The following is a 27910-nucleotide window of genomic DNA, read 5'->3' as shown; positions in this document are numbered from 1 at the left end:
GTTGGTTCATGTTCTTTATTGAACACCTTACATGGATATGGACAGGGCCTATGGGTGGGGCAAGGCAGCAATGACAGCCTCAGTGAAGTCATGGCAAGTAGCATAGCCACCCATGTCAGAGGTTCGAACCTGTGGGGAGAATCATCATCATCCATGTAGCCTGGGCTCCATCCTAACAATCCCCATCACCACCCAACAGTCTGTACCCTAAGGAAGCCGGCCCAAGGACAACCTAGGCTCTACCCAGCAAGGTGACCATGGTCTACTGCCTAGAGGCACAAGGTCTCTTCCCTGGTGCACTGCACTGAAGGGTATGGGGAGTGTGGTCCTTCCAAGGTTGGAAGAAATAAAGGGCTCTAGCTCCCATGGGGGTGCAGGTGACCGATGACAGACTTGATGAAGTCGGTTGTGGTGCTGTAGCCGCCCATGTCTCGAGTCCGCACCTACAGCCACCACCGGCAACAGCCGTGGGGAGGGAGAAAAGAGAGCCCATGAAGGGAGGTAGGGCAATGTGATCGAGGAAATGGAATCCAAGAATGCGTGACAGCCAGAAAAAAGAGGCAATGCACAGGAATGGAAGGAGGAGCCAGGATGGGAAGCACATGGACCTGCCACTCCTCTTAAGCCACTATTAGCTGTGCTGCAGCCAGGGCAGGACAGGAGGCTGAGCAGGCAAAGATGATGGGAAATGCAGATCAGAGGCAGGATGTGGCTACTGAGCAGGCAAAGATGATGGGAAATGCAGATCAGAGGCAGGATGTGGCTACCTTCCTTGGAAGAAATAGAGACAAGACCAGGTGGAAGGAAAGAATCGCAACGGAAAAGAGATGGGGCGTGAAGGTGAAGCTGATGCTTCAGCCTGCCTGTATCCCTTGCTGTTCCACCCCCAAGGAGAGCTGCAAGTTCCGCATTCAGATGGCCCATGAAAAAGGCAGTGGATGGAGTAGGAAAGAGGGAACAGCAGATGGGATCTAAGAGGCAAAAGAGATCAAGAGGATGAAACAGCCAAGAGAAGGGAGGTGAAGAACAGCCCTGAGAGGGATGCAGGGATGTCAGGGAGCAGATGTTCTGGGGACCTGGGGGGAAAGGAGACCCCCATTCAGGTTCCCCAGAGAGTAGTGCCGAGGTGCTGACACCAGAACTACTCTAAATCCTGAAGCCAGCACTACTTTTCTCAACTCACCTTGCCAACTTTGATCACCTTCTTCACCGCATCTGCAATCATGCTGGAGTGATACTCAAGACTGTGGATATGGACAGGAAGAAACTGTGACTCCCCCAAGACACCTCCCACTAATTTCCCCACCTGGCTCCTCCTCACAACACCCAACCTCTGCCCACAGCCTCCCATGACCTACTTAAGATGCCGCAGCATGTTGGAAGCCGATAGCAGCATGGCCGTGGGATTGGCTATATTCCTGCCCACTGCCTGGGCAAATGGGTGCCGGGCACCCTGTGGAGAGAGGGGCAGGCTACACACTGGGAGCAGGCAGGAGGGGTACGCAGAGGCTTAGGCTGGAAAAGGACATTATGGGAGTGGGAGCTCAGGCCAGGGTCACTGAAAAGAGGCATGGTGGGCAGCGTGGGGGGAAGAACAGGCCAAGATCACTTAGGAAGTGGAGATATTGGGATGGGAGAGGAATGGAGGACTTGAGATCAGAGGAAGGGCCGAGGGAGAAAGCAGCCTCACTCACCGTCTCAAAGACTGCGTATTCTGCACTATAGCTCTCACCAGGGACCACACCAGCTCCCCCAACCAGGCCAGCAGCCAGATTGTCAATAATATTCCCATAGAGATTGGGCATCACAAGCACATCAAACTGGTAAGGATTCTGCACCAGCTAGAGTGTGAGATGTAGACATGAAGTAAATTCCACTCCCCACCCTCCTCCGCCGCCCCATGAGTGGAGATGTGGGGAGGCCTCACCTGCATGCAGCAGTTGTCTATGATCATTGTCTCAAATTTGATTTTGGGGTACAGTTCAGCAACTTCCTCACAGCACTGCAGGAACAACCCATCCCCAAGTTTCCTGTCCATGGGCCAAAGGGGACAGAATCAGCCAAGAAAGTACAGGGGCTACCTTCCCAGGAACCCATCCTACACAAAGCCATGTCCCTCACATGATGTTGGCCTTGTGGACAGCAATGACCTTGCTCCGCCCCTTCTTGGTGGCATAGTCAAAGGCGAACTTTGCAATCCGCTGAGACTTGGCTCGTGTGACAATCTTCAAACACTCAATCACACCCCTTGCACTCTGGGTAAGAAGAGAGCAGCAGCTAGGTGACACTGGGAAGGGAAACAAGGAGCTCCATCTCTCTCCCATCTTCATCCTTGCCCTCCCCCAGTTTCTGGGGCCTCACCTCATGTTCCAGAGAGCTGTACTCCCCTTCTGTCTGCTCTCGAATGATCACCAGGTCTAGATTGTTGTGCCGAGTCATATACCCAGGAAGTGACTTCACATGGACTACGTTGGCAAATAAGTCCAACTTACGCCTGAGGGTGGGCAGGGCCATCAGCTCTGCTCCTGGTGCCCTGGCACCTCTCAACCATTCACTCCACCCAGACCACCTACCTCAGCCGCATATCATAGGAGGCTAGCTCCCCCTTATACTCCATCGGGGTATGAATCTTTCCTGTGAAAACAAAGTGGGAAAAGGAGTATCAGCCACAGGCCAAGCCCAAGGGAACTCAGACCAGTGTCTAACCCCCTTAGGAACATAATGTAACCCAGACTCCCATCTCCCACTCCCAAATCAGTAACTTTTAAATTGTCTCTGGGGGCAAGGGACAAAGGAGAATAATGTAGTTAAAGCCAGAAACATTTCATCTATTGCACCTTGTGTGTGTGCGTGTGTGTGTGTGTGTGTGTGAGACAGGGTCTCACTCTGTCGCCCAGGCTGGAGTGCAGTGGCACGATCTGGGCTCACTGCAACCTCCGCCTCCCAGGTTCAAGCAATTCTCCTGCCTCAGCCTCCCCAGTAGCTGGGATTACAGGCATGTGCCACCACACCTGGCTAATTTTTTGTATTTTTAGTAGAGGCGGGGTCTCACCATGTTGGCCAGGCTGGTCTCAAACTCCTGACCTCAAGTGATCCACCTGCCCCGGCCTTAATGCTTTATTTTTAGTCAACATATTTAATTTATGTTGAAACTTCAAAACGGAGAACAGATTTTTTCTATTTATCAAAAAAGAGCCTGGGTTTAACAACAAGTTGAAAAACAATGCTAGCAGATCTGTGATCTTTTTAGATGTTTCTGTGCCTTCTCCTTATTTGACATTTTTTAACCCAACACCTACTGATGAATATCAATTATATGTCAGGCAATAAGGATAACAACTAAAATCATACAACTCCTGCCCTCAAAAAGCAAATGGTACACTGGGAAAGACAGAAAATATGAAAGACATGATAAATACCATGGGAAACTTGCATAGCAACACAAAGAGGAAATCCTCTCCAGTAATATCAGGATATAGCACAGAAGAGCTGGCACTTCAGCCATGCCTTAAGTTATGTGAGCACAATGGGCTGAACAGTGATCCCCAAGATGACTGTCCATGCCCTGAGCCCCAGAACCTATATATGTGACCTTATTTGGGAAAAGAGGCTTTGCAGATGTAATTAAGGATCTTGAGAAAAAATCGTCCCATCCAGGGCTAAATATTTAAGGAGAAAAATGATACCGAGACAGAGAGGGAAGAAAACCACAGACAGATATTGGAGTCATGCATCTACACGTCAAAAAACAGCAGAAGCCACCAGAAGAGGCAAGAAAGGTTTCTCCCCTAAACCTTCAGAGGGAGCAGGGCCCTGCCAACACCTTAACCTCAACATCAACACAACCTTATCATCAACCTTAACATCAACACAGTGGTAGCCTCCAGCACTGTGAGAGAACACATTTCTGTTATGATAAGTCACCAGGTTCATGGTAGTGTGTTATGGCAACTATGGGAAACTAATACAGTGAATAAGTGAGAAGGACTCTAACAGGTAGCATCAAAGAAAGAACGTTCTGGGTAGAGGGAACAGTATAAGTCAGGTAGTACATATCTGGAATCTAACACACAATCTAGTGTGATTGAAGCACAGAACAAGAGTTGTGGAACCAAGGCAGAAAAGTTAAGGGCCAACTTATAAAGTACTGACTTTCCTATGGTAAGGCTGGGCCTGGAAAATCAGGCTGTTCTTTCCAAGAAAAGAGATATGGAAGATGAACTATAAGGGCAGAACTAGAAGCCAAAAAAATCAAATGAGGAGATTAAAGCACAGAAGACAAAAGAAAAGGGGCAGCTAGGCACGGTGGCTCATGCCTATAATCGCAGCACTTTGGGATGTAGAGGTGGGTGGATCACTTGAGGTCAAGAGTTCGAGACCAGCCTGGCCAACATGGTAAGACCCTGTCTCTACTAAAAATACAAAAATTAGCCTGGGCACAGTGGCTCACGCTTGTAATCCCAGCACTGTGGGAGGCCAAGACGGGCAGATCACAAGGTCAGGAGTTCAAGACCAGCCTGACAAACATAGTGAAACCCCATCTCTACTAAAAATACAAAAATTAGCCAGGCATGGTGGCATGCTCCTGTAATACCAGCCAGCTACTCAGGAGGCTGAGGCAGGATAATCACTTGAACCCGGGAGGCGGAGGTTGCAGTGAGCTGAGATGGCAACATTGCACTCCAGCCTGGGCGACAAAGCGAGACTCTGTCTTAAAACAAAACAAACACACAAATTAGCTGGGTGTGGTGGTGCACACCTGTAGTCCTAGCTACTCAGGAGGCTGAGGCAGGAGAATTGCTTGAACCAGGGAGGGGGAGGTTGCAGTGAACTGAGATCGCGCCACTGCACTCCAGCCTCGGCGACAGAGCGAGACGAAAGAAAGAGGAAGGAAGGAAAGGAAAAAAAAAAAAGAAAAGGGGCAGCTAAAAGTGGTATTCCAGAAATGCAATGAATAAGATTTGATGACAGTTGATGTAGCCTCAGGACAGACTCAGAACCCCTGGAACTTTTCTGCATAGATAGCTGACATGATTTCTCAATTCCTGGGCTCCCAATGGGAAGGAACAAATGTCAAAATACCAGTGGTGGTTGCCCTGGAGTTAATATAATTGCATACCATGTGGGGAGAAGGGCTTAATAAACATTTGGTCATTTGATTTTAAATGGCACATGGACAAGTGGCAAGAGGGCACACATACCAATGATGGCCACTTTGTTCTCCTTCATGGAACTCAGCACCTGCTCCAGCTTCTCCTCAGATGCCATATTCTGCACCTCACTCAGGTGGTGCTCCTGGAACTCCACTGGGACAGCGGCAGCCTTCAGAGACAGGTTCCCAAAACATCACAGTCAAGGCCAAGTCCTTTCCAACACACTACTGTCCTCTACTGTCTGATCCCCGAGGCCACTCACCTTGAACACCTCCTTGACGGCGTGCATCAGCTCAGGCCCCACACCGTCTCCCGGAAGCATGGTCACGGGAAAGGAGCCCTCCACCCTCACGTCCTCGGCCTGAATTGGGGGAAGAGGGGAGAAGTAAAGATATAGCTGGGGTGGGAGCGCGGATCCTGGGAGTAGGGAAGTGGGGAGACCCGGGAGGGGTGGGGAAAAGCCAGGGGAGGGAGCAGCGAGGAAGGGACAGGGTCGTGAGAGAGAACCCAGCCAGATTCGTGCATACCTGGCTCCGCGATGCAGCGTGCGCCGCGGCCGAGGTACTCAGACCTCTCCATGCCCCAGGGTTCCCGGCGGAGACCAGCGCCTGCAACAGGGACACACAAGCCTGTAAGGTCAGATTTGAGACATCCAGACCCCGAACACTACAGTTGACTTTGCCCTATTTAGGAAACCCTAGGACAAACTCTCCGCTCCCTCGCCCGCCCCTGCCCGACATGTCCCGGGGCCTCACTCGGGTCAGCCAGCGGACTCCGCTCACTGCCGCCATGTTTCCCGCAGGAAGTCGCGTGGGAAGTGACGCCTGAAGCTGGCGCGGCCCCGTACCCCGACTTCCGGCCTGTACTGAGTTCCTGGTATTTCTCTCTCTGCGCCAACCAGCATTGCTTGCTCACTCTTGTTTCTCCTCTTTCTTGCCGGTGGGGAGGTCATGGGATGCGCAAGCACTTTGTCTCTTGCTTTGTTTTCAGTCGCCATATTTAATCTAGTCGAAACTTCAAAATAACATTAGGGGGAAAAATGTAGCGTCATGTTTATCAGACGAGGACCTGAGCTTAACAAGAGATTGAAAGAAAATCCTTGGGAAGCTGTTAAAATTTTTGTGTCAATGCGTTTGTTATTCTTTTAACCAGTACTCACTGAATACCTGTATGTCAGGCTCTCGAGGAATACAGTACAGACATGGGAGGTGTGTGTCGGGTTTCTCCGCCAGTCTCCGAGAGTGCCCAGGACCTCTGTATTACCCGTCGCCTCGTAGTTTTTTCTTACAGGGTCTTGTTCTTTGCTCTGACAGTTATTTCCCTAATAGTGTGTCCCGGACTTGAACTCCCCAGGACAGGCCCATAACTAGTGCCAGAAATGAGTTCAAGCGTGTAAGTGACTAAAGGGAATTTCAGGCTGATCCTTAAAGTAACAATCATAAAAAATAAAAAGAGCCTGGACAACATAGGGAGACCTCGACTCTACAAAAAATTTAAAAATTAGCCAGGCGTGGTGACGCACCTGTAGTCCCAGCTACTTAGGAGGCTGAGGTGGGAGGATCACTTAAGCCCGGGAGGTGGAAGCTGTAGTGAGCCGTGATGGCACCACTGCACTCCAGCCTGGGAAACAGGGCGAGACCTGTCTCAAAACAATTCCAGTCACGATTTTTTTTTTTTTTTTTTTTTTTTGAGACAGAGTCTCGCTCTGTCGCCCAGGCTGCACTGCAGTGGTGCGATCTCGGCTCACTGCAAGCTCCGCCTCCCGGGTTCATGCCATTCTCCTGCCTCAGCCTCCCGGGTAGCTGGGACTACAGGCGCCCGCCATCACACCTGGCTAATTTTTTTTTTTTTTTTTTTTTTTTTTGTATTTTTAGTAGAGACGGGGTTTCACCGTGGTCTCGATCTCCTGACCTCGTGATCCGCCCGCCTCGGCCTCCCAAAGTGCTGGGATTACAGGCGTGAGCCACCAAGCCCGGCCTCCAGTCACGACTTTAGGTGTGTACAATTGACACACCTAAAGACAAACTGGTACAGGAAGATTTGCCTCACCCACTCTTCTAGAAGTATGGTTTTGGATCACCTATCCGGATGGACCAGAGCTCTTGTTAAAAATGCAGGCTTGTGAGTCATACTTCATTTGCTGAATCCAAATCTCAGTGGTGGGGGCCCAGAAAATATATCTCTAACAGGCTCCCCGTTAATACACACTGAAATTTAAAAACCACTAGCTAGGTTCTCTGTGATAAGTTCCTCCTTCGTATATACCTCAACCAGCCAAAAAGCTGGCAAGGCAAAGGCATTCCCAGTGGTTCTAATCTTGGGGAACAAGCATAGGCTTTGTGCCTCCTCTGCAATCCTTTAGGTGAGACATTCTCCTATATAGTAGTAGGATGAGAAGATTAAACTAGATAATGTGTAAGAGTTTTGAACAAACGAAAAGTACTGGGTAAATATAGAGCTGTTATTATAGCTAATATAATATTAGTATAACACACTCCTCTATTTCCATTCATATATCCCATGAAACCAACCAAAACCAGAGAGCACCACCGTCTTGCTCCCATAGACTCCCTAGTCCCAGCTTCCACATCACTATTAATATCCGTCACCATTTTTCTTCTCCAAATATTTCTCCTTCTGACTAAGAAAAAAATGGAAGATTTACAACCTCTACCTCCCGGGTTCAAGCGATTTTCCTGCCTCCGCCTCCCTGGTAGCTGGGATTACAGGCACTCGCCACCACACCCGGCTAATTTTTGTATTTTTATTAGAGACAGGGTTTCACCATGTTGGCCAGGCTGGTCTTGAACTCCTGACCTCAGGTGATCTGCCCACCTCAGCCTCCCAAAGTGCTGGGATTACAGGCATGAGCCACCGCACCCCGCCAGATTTACTCTTTTTAAAAAACTACATTTTCTGTTACATCAGGAAATTTAGGATAAGAAAGAAGAGAGATGTACCATCTTAATCCAATCTCTGATAATAATCTAATTTTCTTGAGGGTGACTGCATCATTTCCATCCCTAAATTCTGCACAGACGTGTTCCCCATGTAACACTCAAAAAATATCTGCTAACTGACAAAACACTAAGTGGCCATCACCAGGGTGAAAGGAACTGATAGAGGTTACCAGTGGACACAGGCCAAGGAGATGAGAACATTATTGTCTGAAGGCCACTGTGTTCTCCCCATGAACTCAGCAAGCTCTCCTGGCCTTCAAGTCCCCATGCGGGCATCTTTGACCAATACTGCCTGATAATGGCGAAATCCCGTCAGGACCTTTGAAAAGTTTCTTAACCAATCTCCTGGGGGATGGGAGGGAGGTTATACCATCTTCTCTTCTAACTGTTGTGGAGTCTCCTCTGCTTAGCACAAGAGGCCATAATGATGGCTAAGCTGCCTATACTTGAGTGTTCAGTGTGAAGCTGAGTGACTTGAATGTCTGCTTCCCAGGCCTGCAAATCCTCCAGCACAGGAGTCCTAACTTGGGGTCTACAGAACCCCCTAGGTGTCCATGAATAGGAATCAGCACTGTGAACTTGGATGGGGAAAAACCAAAAATCACATCTTTATTCTCACTAACCTCTAACTGAAGTTCAGCATTTCCTTTCATTATGAATGCAGGTCACAGATTACAGTGCTACCTGTAGTACTCTTGACTTTGTCAATCATAAAAAGTATAGATATTTTCATACCATATTTTAGTTGTAGTAGATATCTTAAAATATCACTTACTTTAATCCCTATTTTTACATTATTTGACCCAATGCTAGATTGTGTTATTTAATGAATTAATAAAGCAGCAAACATAGTAGTATGTTACAAGGTAGCTTTTATTCCTTTTCTCTTTTTAGAAAGATGGCTTCAGTCTGTTCCCCAGGCTAGGGTGTGATCACGGCTCACTGTAACCTCAAACTCCTGGGCTCAGGTGATCCTCCCACCTCAGCCTCCCAAGTAGCTGGGACTGTTAGGCATGCGCCACCATGCCTAGCTAATTTTTAAATATTTTGTAGACATGAGGTCTTGCTATGTTGCCCAGGCTTGTCTTAATCATATTTGTCTTGTAATTCTATTTATTTTATATACTTAAAAGTCTCTTTTTTTTTTTTTTTTTTTTTGAGACGGAGTCGCTCTGTTGCCCAGGCTGAAGAGCAGTGGGCGATCTCGGCTGAGTGCAAGCTCCACCTCCTGGGTTCACACCATTCTCCTGCCTCAGCCTCCGGAGTAGCTGGGACTACAGTCGCCCGCCACCACGCCCAGCTAATTTTTTTGTATTTTTAGTAGAGACAGGGTTTCACCGTATTAGCCAGGATAGTCTCGATCTCCTGACCTCGTGATCCGCCCGCCTCGAACTCCCAAAGTGCTGGAATTACAGGCATGAGCCACTGAGCCCAGCCTGAGCCTTTCTTAAATTGATGATGGTGTGGTTTCTAGTTTGGGCCATTATCAGCAACATTGCTGTGTATATATCTTTATATCAGGGTGTCCAATCTTTCAGCTTCCCTGGGCCCACATTGGAAGAAGAATTGTCTCGGGCCACACATAAAATACACTAACACTAATGGTAGTCGATGAACTAAAAAAAAAAAAGGAAAAAAAGCTCGTGTATTTTACAAAAGTTTTAGGAATTCATGTTGGGCTGCATTCAAAGCTGTCCTGGGCCATGGGTTGGACAAGTTGACTGTACATCTTTCTTTGTACACACGATGAATGTCACAAAGAGCCCACAAAGCACCTGTACCATGTGCATGTTTCAGTTATGAATATGTTCTGCTGCAATAAACAGAAAACTCATTAAACAAATATGGGTTGTTTTTTCCCCCTCACCTCTGAAGGTAAGGAGTTACTGAGACTGGTTTAGCTGCTTGGTGATGCCCCAGGGATCCAGGTTGTCTTCCCTTCTGCTCTGCCAGCCTTAGTGTGTGGCCCGATGTCCTCATCCTTGGTGCTTCATAGTCACAATATGACTGCTGTTGCTCTGGACATCACTTCTGCATTCAGAGATGGAAAAGAAGAAATAACAGTCCCAGGCACAACCACTTCTTCTTATCAGAAATGTAAAAACATTCACAGAAGATTTCTTAGGACTCACAGGCCAGAACCAAATCCATGACCGCTCCTACTGCAAGGAAGTCTAGGAAAGAGAGGAATAGATTTCCCTGATTGGCTTAAACGAATACTTCACATCCTAGCTGCACATTACAATCACCTGGGAGCTCTAAAAAATACCTATCTGGGCTTCACCTCCAGAGGTTTTGATATAATTGGTCTGGGATGGGGCCTATTCACTGCTGTTTTGAAAAGCTCCATGGATGACTCTAAAAACTGACCAGAGTTGAGAACCACTGGGTTCCACCAATCATGATCCTTCATCTAGGGCCAGGCAGGTGTATAAGTTAGGATTATATTCAGTTGCAAGTGACAACATACAACATACCAAGCCTAAACAAGAGAGGAGTTTATTTATTGCTCACATAAAAGTTCAGCAGGCTGAGTGCAGTGGCTCATTTTTGTAATCTCAGAACTTTGGGAGGCTGAAGCAAGAGAAAGCCAGGAGGTCGAGACCAACCTGGGCAACATAATGAACCCTCTACCTCTACAAAAATTAAAAAAAAAAAAAAAATCAGTGATCAATGGTCCAGGGCTGGAAGGGCCTGCATGGTGTCAAGGCACAGACTCATGATCTTGCAGGCCCACCTCCCATGGCCTTCATTCCCAAGGTCATTCAAGATCCAAGATGGTTATTCCAGCTCCAGCATTCCAATGGCAGGAAGAAGGACAGAGAAATAGAAGAGCAGAGGCCCACAGACCTTTACTGGCACTTCCCAGAAGTTGCACACACCATTTCTGCTTACCTCCCATGTGAAACAGAAGTGTGCTGATCCTTTCCTTCTAGGCTCTAAATTGTTTCACAAGACCTCAACTACCTCAAGATGATAAGCATATCCTCCAATATTTTTTCTAATGCTCTCCTAGTGTGGTGTATTTATGTTGTTTCAGTGATTAGTTTATCTGAAGTTTAGTTTTACAAAAGATAAATGATAAAGACCTAACTTTATGATTTTTCCAAAGCTAATTGCCCAGTATCATTCATTATTTTTTCTTCCACATAAGTAATTCTACCTTTGTCAAATACCAAATTCCCACAAATATATTAGGTCAAGCCAAGTGAAACTGCTGATACCTATCACCTTGACCCAGCTTTATTTTCTCAATTATACCAGTTACTACGAGACATCATATTATGCATTTCTGCTTTTTTTTTTTCTTTTGAGACAGAGTCTCTGTCGCCCAGGCTGGAGTGCAGTGGCACGATCTCAGCTCACTGCAACCTCTGCCTCCCAGGTTCAAGCAGTTCTCCTGCCTCAGCCTCCCAAGTAGCTGGGATTACGGGCATGCGCCACCACACCTGGCTAATTTTTGTATTTTTAGTAGAGACGAGGTTTCACCATGTTGGCCAGGCTGGTCTTGAACTCCTGACCTCAAGTGATCCACCCACCTCAGCCTCCCAATCATGCTAGGATTACAGGCATGAGCCATCACGTCCAGTCCGTATTTATTCTTAAAGTATATTATTGCTTGTGTTTGCAGGGAGCAACCTTGAGGAATGAGGAACTATCTCCCTAAAGAGCAGGCTTGCTTATTCCCTGCTGTGAAAGGGGTGGGTTCCCCAAGCTCAGTGTTCCCCTAGATGCCACACAAACCCACAGCATCTACCAGGGCCCTCCACATTGCCCTCCTGGAGGACAAGGGGACAGGGGGACAAGGAAGTTAATATAAACATGCCGCCTAGGCTGCTTGCTGTGCCGTAATAAAGTCCTTTGTCTCTGACCCAGGAGTCTCATCTTTGCCAGCATGCGTGAAACAGTAAGAGGCGAATTATTCACACATCAGCAGGGAAAATTCAAATGCCAGGCCCTGACAGTTTTGGCAATGAGGACAGGATGCTGATAAACATGACTTTCTAGAAGAGGAAGGATAAGGACCTTATGGACCAGATTAGGGGATATGAAAAGACTCCTTGGCATATGTTAGTGGATCCTCTCACCCAAATGGTGGGTCGCAGGTGGAGGGTGGATAGGATAAGGAGCTCACACTGTCCTACCTTAATGAGGTTAAGCAGCGAGAGGTAGGGTTGAAACAAGCCACTCAAACGGTGCTTTGTTTCTTGCTCAGGAGGAGGAAGGGATGTTATGACAAGGGGGCAGCAAGCCCCACAGCCGCACCCAAAAGGCAACATGGATGTGGCTGCTGAGTCAAAGAATCCCCAAAGCTGAAATACATGGTATCAGCCATCATGTTTGATACAGAGCTTCACGGTGACCCCAAAACACTACAAGGTATTTGGCTAAGCCCCACAGGTGGCCACTGGAAGCCTTGCTCACTGGCACAGGCTGGCTCTCTCCCTTGTGTTCCCCAATCCCTCTATTCCCGCTCCACTCCACCTTTGGCTGCTTTTATTTAATTTACTAATTTATTTATTGAGACAGGGTCTTGCTCTGTCACCCAGGCTGGAGGGCAGTGGCACGATCACGGCTTATTGCAGCCTCGACCTCTTGAGCTCAGGTGATCATGCCACTTCAGCCTCGCTAATAGCTGAAACCACAGGTGCACACCACCACTCCTGGCTTATTTTTTGTATTTTTTGTAGAGCCGGGGTTTCTCCATGTTGCTCAGGCTGGTCTAGAACTCCTGGGCTCAAGCGATCCACTTGCCTTGGCCTCCCAAAGTGCTGGGATTATAGGAGTGAGCCACCGTGTCTGGCTCAGCTGTTTTAATGAAAAAGCTGAGTATGCTGGGGAACTTCACAGAGGCAAAGTCCTCAAAACTTGTATATCTCTGTTGGGCCCAAGTGCCCAATTCACCATCTTACCTAGTCCCGTGGATGGGTGCAGAGATGGCTGAAGGCACCACCCCAGGACTGCAGTGTGGACTGGGGACAAAATGAAAGGGGCCTCGGGGCTTGGGAACTCTCTGGATGGACACTGGAGCTACATAGAGGAAGCAGCAGCAATGCCAACCCTGAAGCCAGGGGCCAAGGAGAAATAAAAGCCTCCTAGCTGCACCCTGTGAGCTAGCCTGAGCTGCTGGCAGCTGTCGCTTTAGCTCCTGATGTGCACACACTAAACACCTTGGTTTGTTTTCCCATAAGGTAAAAAATCCCCCAAGTTCAACTGATAGGCTTTGAGCAAAGTTTGCAGTGGAGAAGGCAAATTAAGTAACCCTCCATGTGGGGCCCTTGGGCCAATTCAGTGATTTTCACTGCAAATGTATTACTGGTATTGATGCTCATACCAGCTTGTACTGCCAATGCCCATAAGTGTCAGATGGGATTCACCCTTTCAGAGACTGCCGCATGTGGAAAGGTGGTTCCTGAGCCCTCTTAGATGGTCCAGGAGAAACAGTTTAGACTTTCAAGAGGGAGGCCAGGTGCAGTAGCTCACGCCCGTAATCCCAGCACTTTGGGAGGCTGAGGCTGGCGGATCACGAGGTCAGGTGTTTGAGACCAGGCTGGCCAACATGGTGAAACCCGGTCTCTACTAAAAATACAAAAACTAGCTAGGCATGGTGGCGGGCGCCTGTGATCCCAGCTACTCAGGAGGCTGAGGTAGAAGAATCGTTTGAACCCAGGAGGCAGAGGTTGTAGTGAGCTGAGATCGTGCCACTGCATTCCAGCCTGGGCGACAGAGCAAGACTCTATCTGAAAAAAAAAAAAAAAAAAAAAAAATCAAGAGGGAAAAGGGAAATCTGAAAATTAGTCTCAAAGGCGGCCAGATTACTCAGAAGCTGTTTTCAAGCACAATAGCACCACCTGCCTGACACACTCACCAAGCACATCACTTAAAAAAAATTGTTTAGAGGCCAGGCGTGGTGGCTCACTGGGAGCCCGAGGTGGGTGGCTCACCTGAGGTCAGGAGTTCAAGACCAGCCTGACCAATATGGTGAAACCCTGTCTCTACTAAAAATACAAAAATTAGCCGGGCATGATGGCATGCGCCTGTAGTCTTAGCTACTCCGGAGGCTGAGACAGGAGAATTGCTTGAGCCCAGGAGGCGGAGGTTGCAGTGAGCTGAGATCATGTCACTGCATTCCAGCCTGGGTGACAGCAAGACTCAGTCAAAAAAAAATTGTTTAGAGAGCAGTTGCTGATCTGTTACCCAGGCTAGAGTGCAGTGACCCCATCAGAGCCCCCTGCAGTCTCGAATTCCTGGGCTCAAGCCATCCTCTCACCTCACTGTCCTGAGTAGCTGGGACAACAATTGTGAGCTACCATGCCCGGCTAATTTTACAAAATTTTTTATAGACATGGTCTCTCAGGCTGGTCTTAAACTCCTTGGCCTCAGGTGATCCTTCCATCCCACCACACCTGGCCCCATCCCGCCCCCATCCCCCTTTTTTGTTTGAGACAGTCTCTCTCTGTTGCCCAGGCTGGAATGCAGTGGCACAATCACAGCTCATTGCAGCCTGGAACTCCTGGGCTCAAGCAATCCTCCCCCACTCAGCCTCCTGAGTAGCTTGGTGCCTGTCACCATGTACCATGCCAGCTAATTTTAAAAATACATTTTTGTAGAGATGAGATCTTGCTTTGTTGCCAAGGCTGGTCTTGAACTCCTGGCTTCAAGTGATCCTCCTTTCGTAATCCCAAAGCCCTGGGACTACAGGCCTGAGCCACCACATCCGGCCCCATCCGTATCGTATCGTATTGTATGGTATCATATGGTATCTTATCGTGACAGAGTCTTGCTCTGTCTCCCCGGCTGCCAGGCTGGAGTGCAGTGGCATGATCTCAGCTCACTGCAACCTCTACCTCCCAGGTTCAAGCTATTCTCCTGCCTCAGCTTCCCGCGTAACTGGGACTACAGGCATGCGCAACCACACCTGGCTAATTTTTGCTTGTTTGGTTTTTTTTTAAGTAGAGACATGGTTTCACCATGTTGGCCAGGCTGAGCTTGAACTCCTGACCTCAAGCAACCTGCCCTCCTTGGCCTCTCAAAGTGCTGGGATTACAGGCATGAAACACCACGCCAGGCACCCATCCCCTTTTTAAAAAGGTACCCACTAACTTGTTACTGACCCAAAAAGGTCCTGTGACTCTCCAAACTGACACTCCCATTTTGGGATGGGTCAACTTGGATTTGGTGGCTATTAAGGGAGGGGCACAAAAGGCATCATTAGTCCAACGGAAATACTGTATTCAGGAACACAGCTGGCCTGGTCCTAATATTAGCTGGGTTTTACATGAAAAAGTGGCAGCAAAAATCCCTTCAGGGGAAATCTTTTCCTAACTTCACCACTTGAAGCAAAGCTGCTGGCTCAATGGGGCCCTCAAGTCACAGAGGGTTCCCTAGGCACCTGGCCTGGTACACTGATGGTTTGGCTAGGCTGACACCTTATAGTGTCCACGTTCAACCTCAGCACCAGCTATGCAGAACCAAAAACAGGCATGGGCTGGGCATGGTGGCTCATGCCTGTAATCCCAGCACTTTGGGAGGCTGAGGCAGGTGGATCACTTGAGGTCAGGAGTTCCAGATCAGCCTGGCCAACGTGGTGAAACCCCATCTCTGCTAAAAATACAAAAATTAGCCGGGCGTGGTGGCATGCATCTGTAATCCCAGCTACTTGGGAGGCTGGGACAAGAGAATTTCTTAAACTCAGGAGGCGGAGGTTGCAGTGAGCCGAGATTGCGCCATTGCACTCCAGTCTAGGCAACAGAGTGAGACTCCATCTCAAATTTTTAAAAATAATAATAAATAATAATTTAAAAAAAAGCAAGCATGACTGCTCCACTCAATGGATAGAGCTCAAGGGAGTGCTGATAGTTCTGGCCAATACTCCCCGTGATGAGCCCTTCTACATTTTTACTGCCTTTTGTGTGGTTGCCAATGGCCTAGCTATCTTGCCTACAAGACTGGCAGATTAAAGACATTCCCTATTGCAGCTGCATATTGTGAAAATAATTTCAGCTGCCAATCAGACGCCCAAGTTACTCACAGAGATGCCCATGGTAAGGGCCCTTCTCTAATGAGACAAACTGTAGTCAAGCTATGGATCCAGACTTCACTGCCCATACCACCACCATCACCACATAGATCCGTCATCAAACAAGACATAACAACACATTCACCATCGTGGACTGAACACAAAGTCAAAAACTATGTTTCAGGCCAGGCGCAGTGACTCACACCTGTAATCCTAGTACTTTGGGAGGCCAAGATAGGCAGATCACTTGAGGTCAGGAGTTTGAGACTAGCGCGGCCAACATGGTGAAACCCCGTCTCTACTAAAAATACAAAATGTAGCCAGGTGTGGTGGCAGGCGCCTGTAATCCCACCTACTTGGGAGGCTGAGGCAGGAGATTTGCTTGAACCTGGGGGGCAGAAGTTGCAGTGAGCCAAGATCGCATCACTGCACAGTGAGACTCTGTCTCAAACAACAACAACAAAACAACTATGTGTTTCTGATGCAGAAGACACCACTACATACCAGAGCTGTGATGCCTCCCAAAATTTGAGCCATTTGTCCTGCAGGGAAGGAGGCCACATTGCACACAGAGTATTGCCCCCAGTTGCTCCTGGATGATTGTCCATATATCAGATAGCTGCCCCCCTCTCCAGGCTGTGTCATTGGTGCTTCACCTCTGTCAGAACGTTTTCAGGTTACAATGTTGCTGTTCTTGTCTGTTCTAGTCTGAATAGAGTCTGTGGCGCCAGTCACACTATTTTGGCCCCTGAAACTAAGTCATGTCAAGTTTTTGGATTCTCAGACCACCTACAGTCTGACGGTGATGCACCTTTTATTGCAAAAGCCACCCAACAATGGGCCAGTAGTCAAAGTATTCAATGGACATACCAGGCTTCCTACCATCTGCTAGTATCTGGTATTACTGAGCACTGGAATGGCCTCCTCCAAAGCTTCTCCATCAACTCCTGGGTCACATACTTCAGCGAGACAGTGTGATCACTGAATGTAGCTATCTCCAAAGATCATCTCCTTTCAGCCACTTCCTGGGTACTGATCAGGATGAAAACAGGTGGAGGGTTATATAGATCTATTCTGAAAAGTTGGGAGCATGCTGCTTCTTTTTTCTTTCCTCCCCCACCCTCAACCCAACAGCAACCCCACACCAGCCTGCTTGGTGCACCCTCCAGGTGTCAGCCCGGCAAAAGGGGACTTATGGGATTCAAACTTATTTCTAATTCTGGTTTAGCCACTTGGATTCTCTTGACAGATTAACCTGATCCCAGATCAGTGTACTACTCATTGAATACAATTGCTTGCCAAATTGAGTACATTAGTTGAGTAGATTCCTTGCCAAGTTCTCTCACACTGGCTCACATAGGCCAAGGTGCGAGATACAATGGATGTCTGTAAATTTTGTAAAAATGTCCTTGTCTCACTCACCCCTCGCCCTCGCAAACAAAAGGTGTGGGTATGAGTAGGGAAAGATCAGAGAAACGATGAAGTTATGGCTACCGGAATGAGATATGCTGCCTTCATGGCCAGGAAGCCTGTGAGAAGACACCTTAGATGCCAGCAGGTGCAAACAGTGGAGAATGATCAGTGTGCTCTTTGTCCCCTAGATCCAGCATTGAAACCTAGAAAAACCATCATCTCGTTCATCTGAGTTGAGCAGCAGCTGCAGCTGACGGTCTTATCCTTTCTGGATTTATCATGCCGCCCGCATGCTATGTAAACGGGAATTCATAAGGAGGTGGCCAGTCCTGACTATTCAGTTATGGCCTTTGCCAGCCATCAGTGGCAGCTCCCAAATATGGAACCTCCCCTTACCCCATACATGCACAAACACACCATCCAGCACAACCTTGTTTCAGTCTGATTGGTACAAACACAGGCACTTTTCCTGTCACCCAAGTGGATTTGGTTCATGTATGGTGTCTGAGGATGCAACCATTAGGTGACACCATCCATATGGCTAAATCAAACCAGTGTAATGATAATCCAAATCAGAATCAACAACAAATTCTGAATTCAAGTTACACGTAATCTTTTAGGTGTATGTTTGTATGTGGGCCATATAATGTCTCTCCATTAGGGATGAGGGTTGCTTTTGGCCCATCTATCACTTCATATAATTACTGGCGATGACATTGAGGACCAGTAGATTAGTCTACAACTCACTTATGCAGGTTGTAATGGATAATGACTTGGCCTTAGACTGTATCTTGGCCTACTAAGGCCTACTGATCCCCTTGAGACTTATTCACAGGTGACTGAGTCTGAGACCCCAGGTGGCATTGTTGAAGCCAATACTGTAGGTTGGCCTCATCTTGCTTGAGGTTCTATTGGTAGTAAATTCTGTATGAGACAAATTGAGCAAATGTGGTCCCAGTCTAGGGTGATCAGATTGATTGGAGTGACAGATGGAGTGGTATACTCATGGGAATATTCCACTTTGGCCAAGAATGTGTAAGGTCAATTATTGGGAGAGGAAAGCTGTCAGAGGCCCTGAACGTCCCAGCACATTTTTACTGAGTATGCCAAGACTACAAGGCCCTGACCCCTCTTTCCCTGGGCTGTTTCTCAGGGTCGTGCATTGCAGTAAGCCACCTTGAGGAATGAGGTAATATCTCTCTCCAGGACAAAGAGCAGACTTGCTTACTGCTGTCTATGAAAGAGGGGGTTCCCCAGGCTCAATGTTCCTCATGTGGGACACAAACCCAGTGCACGCACAGAATCCATAAGGCTCCTTCCCATTTTCCTTGTGGAGCTTAGGCAACAAGGGGAGCTGATGCAAACAGGATGCTTTTGCTACTTGCTATGCTGTGTTAATATGCTTTGCTTTGTCTCTAATCCAGGAATCTCCTGTCTTCTGCCAGCATTTCATGAAACAGTAACAAGTTAACTTATCTTGAAAGGAGGGCAAAATAAAATCTCAGATATTTATATGTAACAAAGTGAAAGAGAATAAACAGTAACTGCTAGAGAATGCCTTAGGCAAAAAGGCATCCTTGGATGTTGTCTTAGTTGGTTCAGGTTACCATAACAAAACGCCATAGACTGGGTGGCTTCAACAACAGAAATTTATTTTCTCAGAGTTCTGGAGACTGGGAAGTCGAAGATCAAGGTACCAGTTGATTTGGTGCCTGGTGAGGGCTGTGTTCCTGGCTTGCACATGGTCACTTTCTCGTTGTGTCCTCACATAGTGGAGATTGAGAGTTTTAGTGTCCCTTCCTCTTCACATAAGGGCACTAGCCCTATCGGATAGGGATCCACCCTTATGACCTTTATCATTTCGGCCTTTATCACCTCCTCATAGCTTTTTTTTTTTTTTTTTTTTTTTTTTTTTGAGACAGTCTCACTCTGTCACCAGGCTGTAGTGCAGTGGTGTGATCTCGGCTCACTGCAACCTCTGCCTCCCAGGTTCAAGCGATTCTCCTGCCTCAGCCTCCTAAGTAGCTGGGACTACAGGTGCCCGCCACCACGCCCGGCTAATTTTTTGTATTTATAGTAGAGACAGGGTTTCACCGTGTTAGCCAGGATGGTCTCAATCTCCTGACCTCGTGATCTGCCTGCCTCGGCCTCCCAAAGTGTTGGGATCATAGGCGTGAGCCACCACGCCCGGCCTCCTCATAGCCTTTATCTCCAAATATAGTTAATTAGGGGGTTAGGATTTCAACATATGCATTTAAGGGAGACAAGCGTTCATTCCATAACAGGTATCATTCAGGTTTCAGTTAAGGCTGGTGGTGAGAGAAAGTTTTAAAAGAAATGTTGAAAATATGAGGAAGTTGGTTAATTTTGCAGAGGGGATTCTTTTTTTTTTTTTTTTTTGACCTCAACCTCCCGAGTAGCTGGGACTGCAGGCATGTATCACCAGGCCTGGCTAATTTCTTGCAGCAACAGAGTTTCACCATGTTGGCCAGGCTGGTCTAAAACTCCTGAGCTCAAGCGATTTGCCTGCCTTGGCCTCCAGAAGTGGTTGCATCTGTAAGCCACTGCCTTACAGATGTGATTCTGAAGGGCATGGCAGATGTTGGAGGTGAAGTGATGGAGGATAGGTCAGGGCCAAGGAGAAACAGAGCATTATGGGACTGAGTATGTGGCCAGTGGGATCCACAGTTTCAGAGTTGAGAGACAAAAGCAGGCATGAGAAGCATAAAAAAGTTTTAATAAGTTAAAACTAGCCGGGTGCAGTGGCTCACGCCTGTAATCCCAGCACTTTGGGAGGCCGAGGCGGGCAGATCACAAGGTCAGGAGATCGAGACCATCCTGGCTAACATGGTGAAACCCCGTGTCTCCTAAAAATACAAAAATTAGCCGGGCGTGGTGGTGGGCGCCTGTAGTCCCAGTTACTCGGGAGGCTGAGACAGGAGACTGGCGTGAACCCGGGAGGCAGAGCTTGCAGTGAGCCGAGATCATGCCACTGCACTCCAGCCTGGGCGACAGAGCGAGACTCCGTCTGAAAAAAAAAAAAAGTTAAAACTATTGAAAGTTTGTGCTAGGAATACTACCTAGGAATGAAAACAAATGAATTATACTCTTATACACAACAATGTGGATAAATCTCACAGGTAATGATGAGTGAAAGCCAGATATTTAAAAACTACATAATGCATGATGTCATTTACATGAACTTCAAGAATGAGAAAAACTAGTTTATGTTGCAAGGAATCAGGAGGGGGTTACCTCTTGAGCGGCAAGTGTTCACTGGGAGTAGGCACCAGAGAGGATTTGGGGATGTTGAAAATGCCCTGTATCTTAATCTGAATGATTGGTTATATGGGTGTATATGTGTGTAAAAATTTACCAACGTGCGCATGTAATATCTGGGTACTTTGCTGTCATTTATGTCATAATTTTAAAAAGGCAAATAATTTTTTAACTAAAAACAAAGACGGACATTGGGCCGAGTGATCATCCATATACATCTTGCCCACATAAAATGATCTTACCAGCAAAAAGAACAGCTGGGCTGGCTGCAGTGGCTCATGCCTGTAATCTGAGCACTTTGGGAGGCCAGGGCAGGGGGATCATTTGAGCCCACGAGCTCGAAACCAACTTGGGCAACTTGGCAAGACCCCGTCACTACAAAAAAAAACTGTTTTTTTTTTTTCGAGATGGAGTTTCACTCTTGTTGCCTAGGCTGGAGCGGAATTATGCGATCTTGGTTTACTAAAACCTCCGCCTCCCAGGTTCAAGTGATTCTCCTGCCTCGGCCTCCCAAGTAGCTGAGATTACAGGTGCCTGCCACCACCCCAGGTAATTTTTTTTGTATTTTTAAAGATGGGGTTTCACCATGTTGGCCAGGCTGGTCTTGAACTCCTCACCTCAGGTGATCCACCTGATTCAGCCTCCCAAAGTGCTGGTATTACAGGCATGAGCCACCACTCCTGGCCTACAAAAAATTTTTTTAGAAAATCAGCCAGGTGTGATGGTACACCCCTGTAGTCCAAGCTACTCAGGAGGCTGAGGCAGGAGGATCACTTGAGCCCAGAGGTCCAGGCTGCAGTGAGCCAAAATCGAGCCACTGCACTCCAGTCTGGGCAAACAGAGTGAGACTCTGCATTTGAAAAAAACAGGAAGAAACAAGAAAGAAAGAAGGAGAGGGAGAAGGAGAAGGAGAAGAAGAAAGAATTTCCCATATACAGCTTGGCACAGAATATGGGAGTCCATCATCCAACATTTTGTTCAAATAAAGTAAGACCCTAGTCCTTGAGACCCACACAGGAGTGTGCTGGAATCGGATTGCTCAGGCTCTGAAGAGGCTATGGTGTGTCTCTCCTAACATGTTCAGTGATATCACATTAGTAGTTTGAAATCAGCCATGGTAGGAATGTGTAGTCACCACAAATTCAGCAAATGCTACAAAGCAAGTTTATGTTTTAAGAGGAAGCTGTTACCAGTACCATGCTGTTTTGGTTACTGTAGCCTTGTAGTATAGTTTGAAGTCAGGTAGCGTGATGCCTCCAGCTTTGTTCTCTTGGCTTAGGATTGACTTGGCAATGCAGGCTCTTTTTTTGGTTCCATATGAACCTTAAAGTAGTTTTTTCCAATTCTGTGAAGAAAGTCATTGGTAACTTGATGGGGATGGCATTGAATCTATAAATTACCTTGGGCAGTATGGCCATTTTCACAATATTGATTCTTCCTATCCATGAGCATGGAATGTTCTTCCATTTGTTTGTATCCTCTTTTATTTCTTTGAGCAGTGGTTTGTAGTTCTCCTTGAAGAGGTCCTTCACATCCCTTGTAAGTTGGATTCTTAGGTATTTTATTCTCTTTGAAGCAGTAGTGAATGGGAGTTCACTCATGATTTGGCTCTGTTTGTCTCTTATTGGTGTATAAGAATGCTTGTGATTTTTGCACATTGATTTTGTATCCTGAGACTTTGCTGAAGTTGCTTATCAGCTTAAGGAGATTTGGGGCTGAGACGATGGGGTTTTCTAGATATACAATCATGTCATCTGCAAACAGGGACAATTTGACTTCTTTTCCTAATTGAATACCCTTTATTTCCTTCTCCTGCCTGATTGCCCTGGCCAGAACTTCCAACACTATGTTGAATAGGAGTGGTGAAAGAGGGCATCCCTGTTTTGTGCCAGTTTTCAAAGGGAATGCTTCCAGTTTTTGTCCATTCAGTATGATATTGGCTGTGGGTTTGTCATAAATAGCTCTTATTATTTTGAGATCCGTCCCATCAATACCTAATTTATTGAGAGTTTTTAGCCTGAAGGGCTGTTGAATTTTGTCAAAGGCCTTTTCTGCATCTATTGAGATAATCATGTGGTTTTGTCGTTGGTTCTGTTTATATGCTGGATTACGTTTATTGATTTGGTACCAAAACAGAGATATAGACCAATGGAACAGAACAGAGCCCTCAGAAATAATGCCACACATCTACAACTATCTGATCTTTGACAAACCTGACAAAAACAAGAAACGGGGAAAGGATTCCCTATTTAATAAATGGTGCTGGGAAAACTGGCTAGCCATATGTAGAAAGCTGAAACTGGAACCCTTCCTTACACCTTATACAAAAATTAATTCAAAATGGATTAAAGACTTAAATGTTAGACCTAAAACCATAAAAACCCTAGAAGAAAACCTAGGCAATACCATTCAGGACATAGGCATGGGCAAGGACTTCATGTCTAAAACAACAAAAGCAATGGCAACAAAAGCCAAAATTGACAAATGGGATCTAATTAAACTAAAGAGCTTCTGCACAGCAAAAGAAACTACCATCAGAGTGAACAGGCAACCTACAGAATGGGAGAAAATTTTTGCAATCTACTCATCTGACAAAGGGCTAATATCCAGAATCTACAAAGAACTCAAACGAATTTACAAGAAAAAAACAAACAACCCCATCAACAAGTGGGCGAAGGATATGAATAGACACTTCTCAAAAGAAGACATTTATGCAGCCAACAGACACATGAAAAAATGCTCATCATCACTGGTCATCGGAGAAATGCAAATCAAAACTACAATGAGATACCATCTCACACCAGTTAGAATGGCAATCATTAAAAAGTCAGGAAACAACAGGGGCTGGAGAGGATGCGGAGAAATAGGAACACGTTTACACTGGTTGGTGGGACTGTAAACTAGTTCAACCATTGTGGAAGTCAGTGTGGCGATTCCTCAGGGATCTAGAACTAGAAATACCATTTGACCCAGCCATCCCATTACTGGGTATATACCCAAAGGACTATAAATCATGCTGCTATAAAGACATATGCACAGGTATGTTTATTGCGGCACTATTCACAATAGCGAAGACTTGGAACCAACCCAAATGTCCAACAACGATAGACTGGATTAAGAAAATGTGGCACATATACACTATGGAATCCTATGCAGCCATAAAAAATGATGAGTTCATGTCCTTTGTAGGGACATGGATGAAGCTGGAAACCATCATTCTCAGCAAACTATCGCAAGGACAAAAAACCAAACACCGCATGTTCTCACTCCTAGGTGGGAATTGAACAATGAGAACACTTGGACACAGGAAGGGGAACATCACACCCCGGGGCCTGTTGTGGGGTGGGGGGAGGGGGGAGGGATAGCATTAGGAGATATACCTAATGTAAATGACAAGTTAATGGGTGCAGCACACCAGCATGGCACATGTATACATATGTAACAAACCTGCACGTTGTGCACATGTACCCTAGAACTTAAAGTATAATATAAAAAAAAAAAGAGGAAGCTGTTAATCACTTACGGTTAACTTGGCCATCAGCACCTCAGGCTTATCCATGAAGTAACTGCAGCTGAGAATAAGTCAGTAACTTGCCTACTGAGTTCAGGTCTCCAGACCCCAAGTCCGGTGTTCTTTCCACCACATGGCACATTCCAAGGACCTCGCTCCCCCAGGCCAAGCAGCCATTGAAGGCTAAGGAAAGAGAGAGCTTAAGACCTCTCTCCTCAACACCAGGAATAGGCCTGGGTGACACAGCAGAGTAGGGATAGGTGACAAGGGATAGGTGTGGGGGGCTCTTTTTATTTTTATTTTTTAAGACAGAGTCTCGCTCTGTCGCCCAGGCTATAGCGCAGTCGCGCAATATGGGCTCACTGCAACTTTCACCTCCCAGGTTCAAGCAATTCTCCTGCCTCAGCCTCCTGAGTAGCTGGAACTACAGGTGCGTGCCACCACACCCAGCTAATTTTTTGTATTTTTAGTAGAAACGGGGTTTCACCATGTTGGCCAGGCTGACCTCAGGTGATCCACCTGCCTTGGCCTCTCAAAGTGCTGGGATTACAGGCATGAGCTACCGCGCCCAGCTGGGGGCTCATCTCTTTGGGGCACCCTGTGGGACCCTACATAGCCAATCAATCATGAGTTTCTGACCTCTACCTCCCAGACAAGTATTCATCCACAAATATTTATCCTCCAAGGACTATTCACAGCACTATGGATACAGAAAAGAAGAAAAGAATCAAACATCCTCATCTGTAAGAGCTACGGGCCAGTAAATGATAGCACTTTTCTATTAAGAAACTCATCCCTCCCCACTGAACTTGTTTTAGTTTAGGTCTTTATTATCTCTTAACTGAACTGTTCCTACCCAACTCCAGGTCCCACCAGAAGATCTAGATTTTGGGAGGCCTGAAGCTTATACAATTGGAGGAGTAACTCCTTAAGAAGAATACAAAATTATGAATACACAATTATATGTAACCATGTAAACCTGTCACAAGGAACATTCGAGGGTCCTTGGAAGGGGCCGGTGTAGATGACAGCCTGAAGATTAAGCATCATGGAGAATCAGCCTCTGCCAAGTCCTCTCCCCACTTCACCCGGGACAAGGGGAAAAATAGCTCCCTCCTGCCTACCCTATATTCCCCTCACCCCCTACCTCTACCCCACCCTGCTCTACCTCAAGGATAATAGTTTCCTTTCTTCTTGACCCCCACTCCCCAACCCTCCTCCTACCTCCCCAGCAATTTGGGTTTTTGTTTTTGTTTTTTGAGACAGTCTCATTCTGTTGCCCAGGCTGGAGTGCAGTGGCACGATCGGCTCACTGCAACAGCCTCTTCCTCCTGGGTTCAAGCACTTCTCATGCTTTTTTTTTTTTTTAATATTATGCTCTTGCTTTTTTGTTTTTAATGTAATCGTTTAAGTATAAATATTTGTCCCTAGTATCTATTTGGAAAATGAAATAAGCTGCTTAATGTCTCCAACAAAGACAGTTATATATCTTTCCTACTTCCACAAGAAAACCCAAAGTGCTGAACGCCCAGAATAGCAAACTTACACAGGTATAGTGTTCAAAAGTTTGTAAAATTGTTTTCCTCGTGTTTAATTTTATTTCACCTTCACAACTGTGTGCTATCATTCTCATTTGATGGGAAACTGAGGTTCAGTGTAAGTTTACAAATCCAGTGAATGGCAGAGATGGGATTCTGACTTAAGTTCAGCATTTTAGGAAACTCAAGGCAGGCACGGTGGCTCATGCCTGTAATACCAGCACTTTGGGAGGCCAAGGTGGGTGGATCGCCTGAGGTCAGAAGGTCAGGACCAGCATGGCCAACATGGCGAAACCACGTCTCTACTAAAAATACAAAAATTAGCCAGGCGTGGTGGCGCACTCCTATAATCCCAGCTACTCGGGAGGCTGAGGAAGGAGAATTGCTTGAACCCGGGAGGTGGAGGTTGCAGTGAGCCTAGATCGTGCCACTGCACTCCAGCCTGCGCGACGGGAGCAAGACTCCATCTCAAAAAAAAAAAAAAAAAAAAGAAACTCAAACGTGATCTAGAATAAACGCACCTACTGCCAACCGGATGTTGGGTCAACTGAGAATGAAGACAATGTAGCCATAGTACTGAAGTTCAATTTACGTCAGTGGCGAGACATTGATTTAAACCAAGTAACCTGAACTCAGGTTTGCTCCCAATGTACTTGGAATTTAACTGCGCTGAGCTTTTACTTATTTATTTCAAGTACTCTATAGTAGTTCTGAGCCCCTGCCTCTCGCGTTGCTGGGACTACAGGCACATGCCACTGTACCCGGATAATTTTTGTTTTCTTTGTATTGTTTTTGTTTCATTTTGTTTGTTTTTTTCAGTAGAGGCGGGTTTTTGCCATGTTGGCTGGGCTGGTCTCCATCTCCTGGCCTCAAATGATCCGCCCGCCTTGGCCTCCCAAAGTGCTGGGGTTACAGGCGTGAGCCACCGCGCCTGGCCCTCCCCAGCAATTTGAAAATGAATTTGATCTTGCCCCACCGATAAAAATATATATATGTGTGTATATATAATATTTCAAAATTGTTGCCATTGCCTATGAGTAGCTAAGGGGCAGCCATCAGGGATAGTGTTGGATGCTGCTGCAGTTTTAGGTTCGAGACTGCAGGGGACAGCCGTGCTCTGCAAAATAGCAGGGAGTGGGCATAGCTTGCTGCACTAGGAAAATGGTTCCCTTCCTCTTCCTCAATGGGCATTGAGACCGGCTGTCTTTGAAGTTGTTTGTGATTGGCAGGTGTGTGAACAACCAGGACCAGTGATCCCAGAGCCTGGGGATAGGAGCTCGACTCTCCTGCCAAAGAGTCCACCACGATGGCTCCTATTGTTTTATTATTCAAGATTGAATAACTCAGCCTAGATGTGGGATGGGATGGATCCTAACGCAAGACTAATACTTGTGGTGTGGGGTTTTCTTGAAGCAATTGAAGAAGCCTCAGGAATCAACAGCGAGGAAGGCCCAGAGCTGGCGCATACCTACCAGACCACCTTCTTGGATGGCCCTTGTCATTCTGGATTTCTTCATGGAACTATGAGAATTGCCATAATTAATGCGCGCTTTAGTTTTTGTATTCCTCCTTTAATTTTAATTACCATCGGGGACTTGACAGGAAGTGGATCCAAGTGGCGGCATCACATTCTGGGGCCTCCAGGGGGCGCTATGGCCCAACACACAGCGTGGCCAAGCGCGCCTCAGCCTAACTCACCACTTCCTATCTGTTTTATATGGTTTGCACCCGCTTAAGGCGGCGGAGGCGTGGGGGAGTTCTGCTGATGTAAAAAAAAAACATTGTTTTATGACTAGACCTAAAGAAAAAATGTCCAAACTCCTTAGCATGGCATGTTAGGCACCAACATGACCCTCCCGGTGCTAGGTGCTAAAACCTCCACCTTGAAGCAAGTGCAGCAAACCCACTCATTCCGCTCTGCTAGTCCTTACACAAGCTGCTCCCAGGCCCCTCCTCACCTTCAGGCTCAGGCCCTTTTTCTGTGCTTGTCCCAGGACTTGCTCCGCTTCTGTAACAGCCCAGGTCACTCCAGAGTG

General features: G+C 46.8%; 1 protein-coding gene across 6 annotated transcripts; it reads right to left on the bottom strand.

Moving 5' to 3' along the window:
* Position 1: 1 nt before the first annotated feature.
* On the bottom strand, positions 2 to 27910 carry IDH3B (isocitrate dehydrogenase (NAD(+)) 3 non-catalytic subunit beta). Of its 6 annotated transcripts, none has more exons than XM_054541417.1 (16): positions 27833 to 27884; positions 24349 to 24519; positions 17004 to 17165; positions 9981 to 10144; positions 5909 to 6167; positions 5681 to 5761; positions 5416 to 5514; positions 5202 to 5322; positions 2574 to 2634; positions 2362 to 2494; positions 2122 to 2255; positions 1928 to 2030; positions 1695 to 1841; positions 1359 to 1453; positions 1184 to 1244; positions 2 to 129 (listed from the first exon to the last, which is right to left on the bottom strand). In XM_054541417.1, exons 5-16 carry the CDS (start codon positions 5942 to 5944, stop codon positions 49 to 51), a joined length of 1152 nt encoding a protein of 383 aa, XP_054397392.1. In that variant the 5' UTR covers positions 5945 to 6167; positions 9981 to 10144; positions 17004 to 17165; positions 24349 to 24519; positions 27833 to 27884; the 3' UTR covers positions 2 to 48. The 6 variants fall into 6 exon arrangements, with proteins under 6 accessions (XP_054397392.1, XP_024094237.1, XP_054397394.1 ...); XM_024238469.2 differs by having other exon boundaries at positions 2 to 443; positions 27833 to 27879; XM_054541419.1 differs by lacking the exons at positions 17004 to 17165; positions 24349 to 24519 and adding an exon at positions 10246 to 10287 and having other exon boundaries at positions 27833 to 27910.

This window comes from Pongo abelii, chromosome 21 (genome assembly GCF_028885655.2).
Source record: "Pongo abelii isolate AG06213 chromosome 21, NHGRI_mPonAbe1-v2.0_pri, whole genome shotgun sequence".
Taxonomy (NCBI): Eukaryota; Metazoa; Chordata; class Mammalia; order Primates; family Hominidae; genus Pongo; species Pongo abelii.
The sequence above is the reverse complement of the archived record's forward strand: the minus strand, read 5'-3'. Positions and strand labels throughout refer to the sequence as shown.

What these genes read in the sequence shown, in the direction of transcription:
- IDH3B (XM_024238469.2), bottom strand. Translation starts at nt 5,944, where the DNA reads ATGGCGGCAGTGAGCGGAGTCCGCTGGCTGACCCGA. An exon ending in ACGCTGCATCGCGGAGCCAG is followed by an intron (nt 5,515 to 5,680) that starts GTATGCACGAAT and finishes CCCCCAATTCAG; the next exon opens with GCCGAGGACGTGAGGGTGGA. An exon ending in TCCTATGATATGCGGCTGAG is followed by an intron (nt 2,495 to 2,573) that starts GTAGGTGGTCTG and finishes GCCCACCCTCAG; the next exon opens with GCGTAAGTTGGACTTATTTG.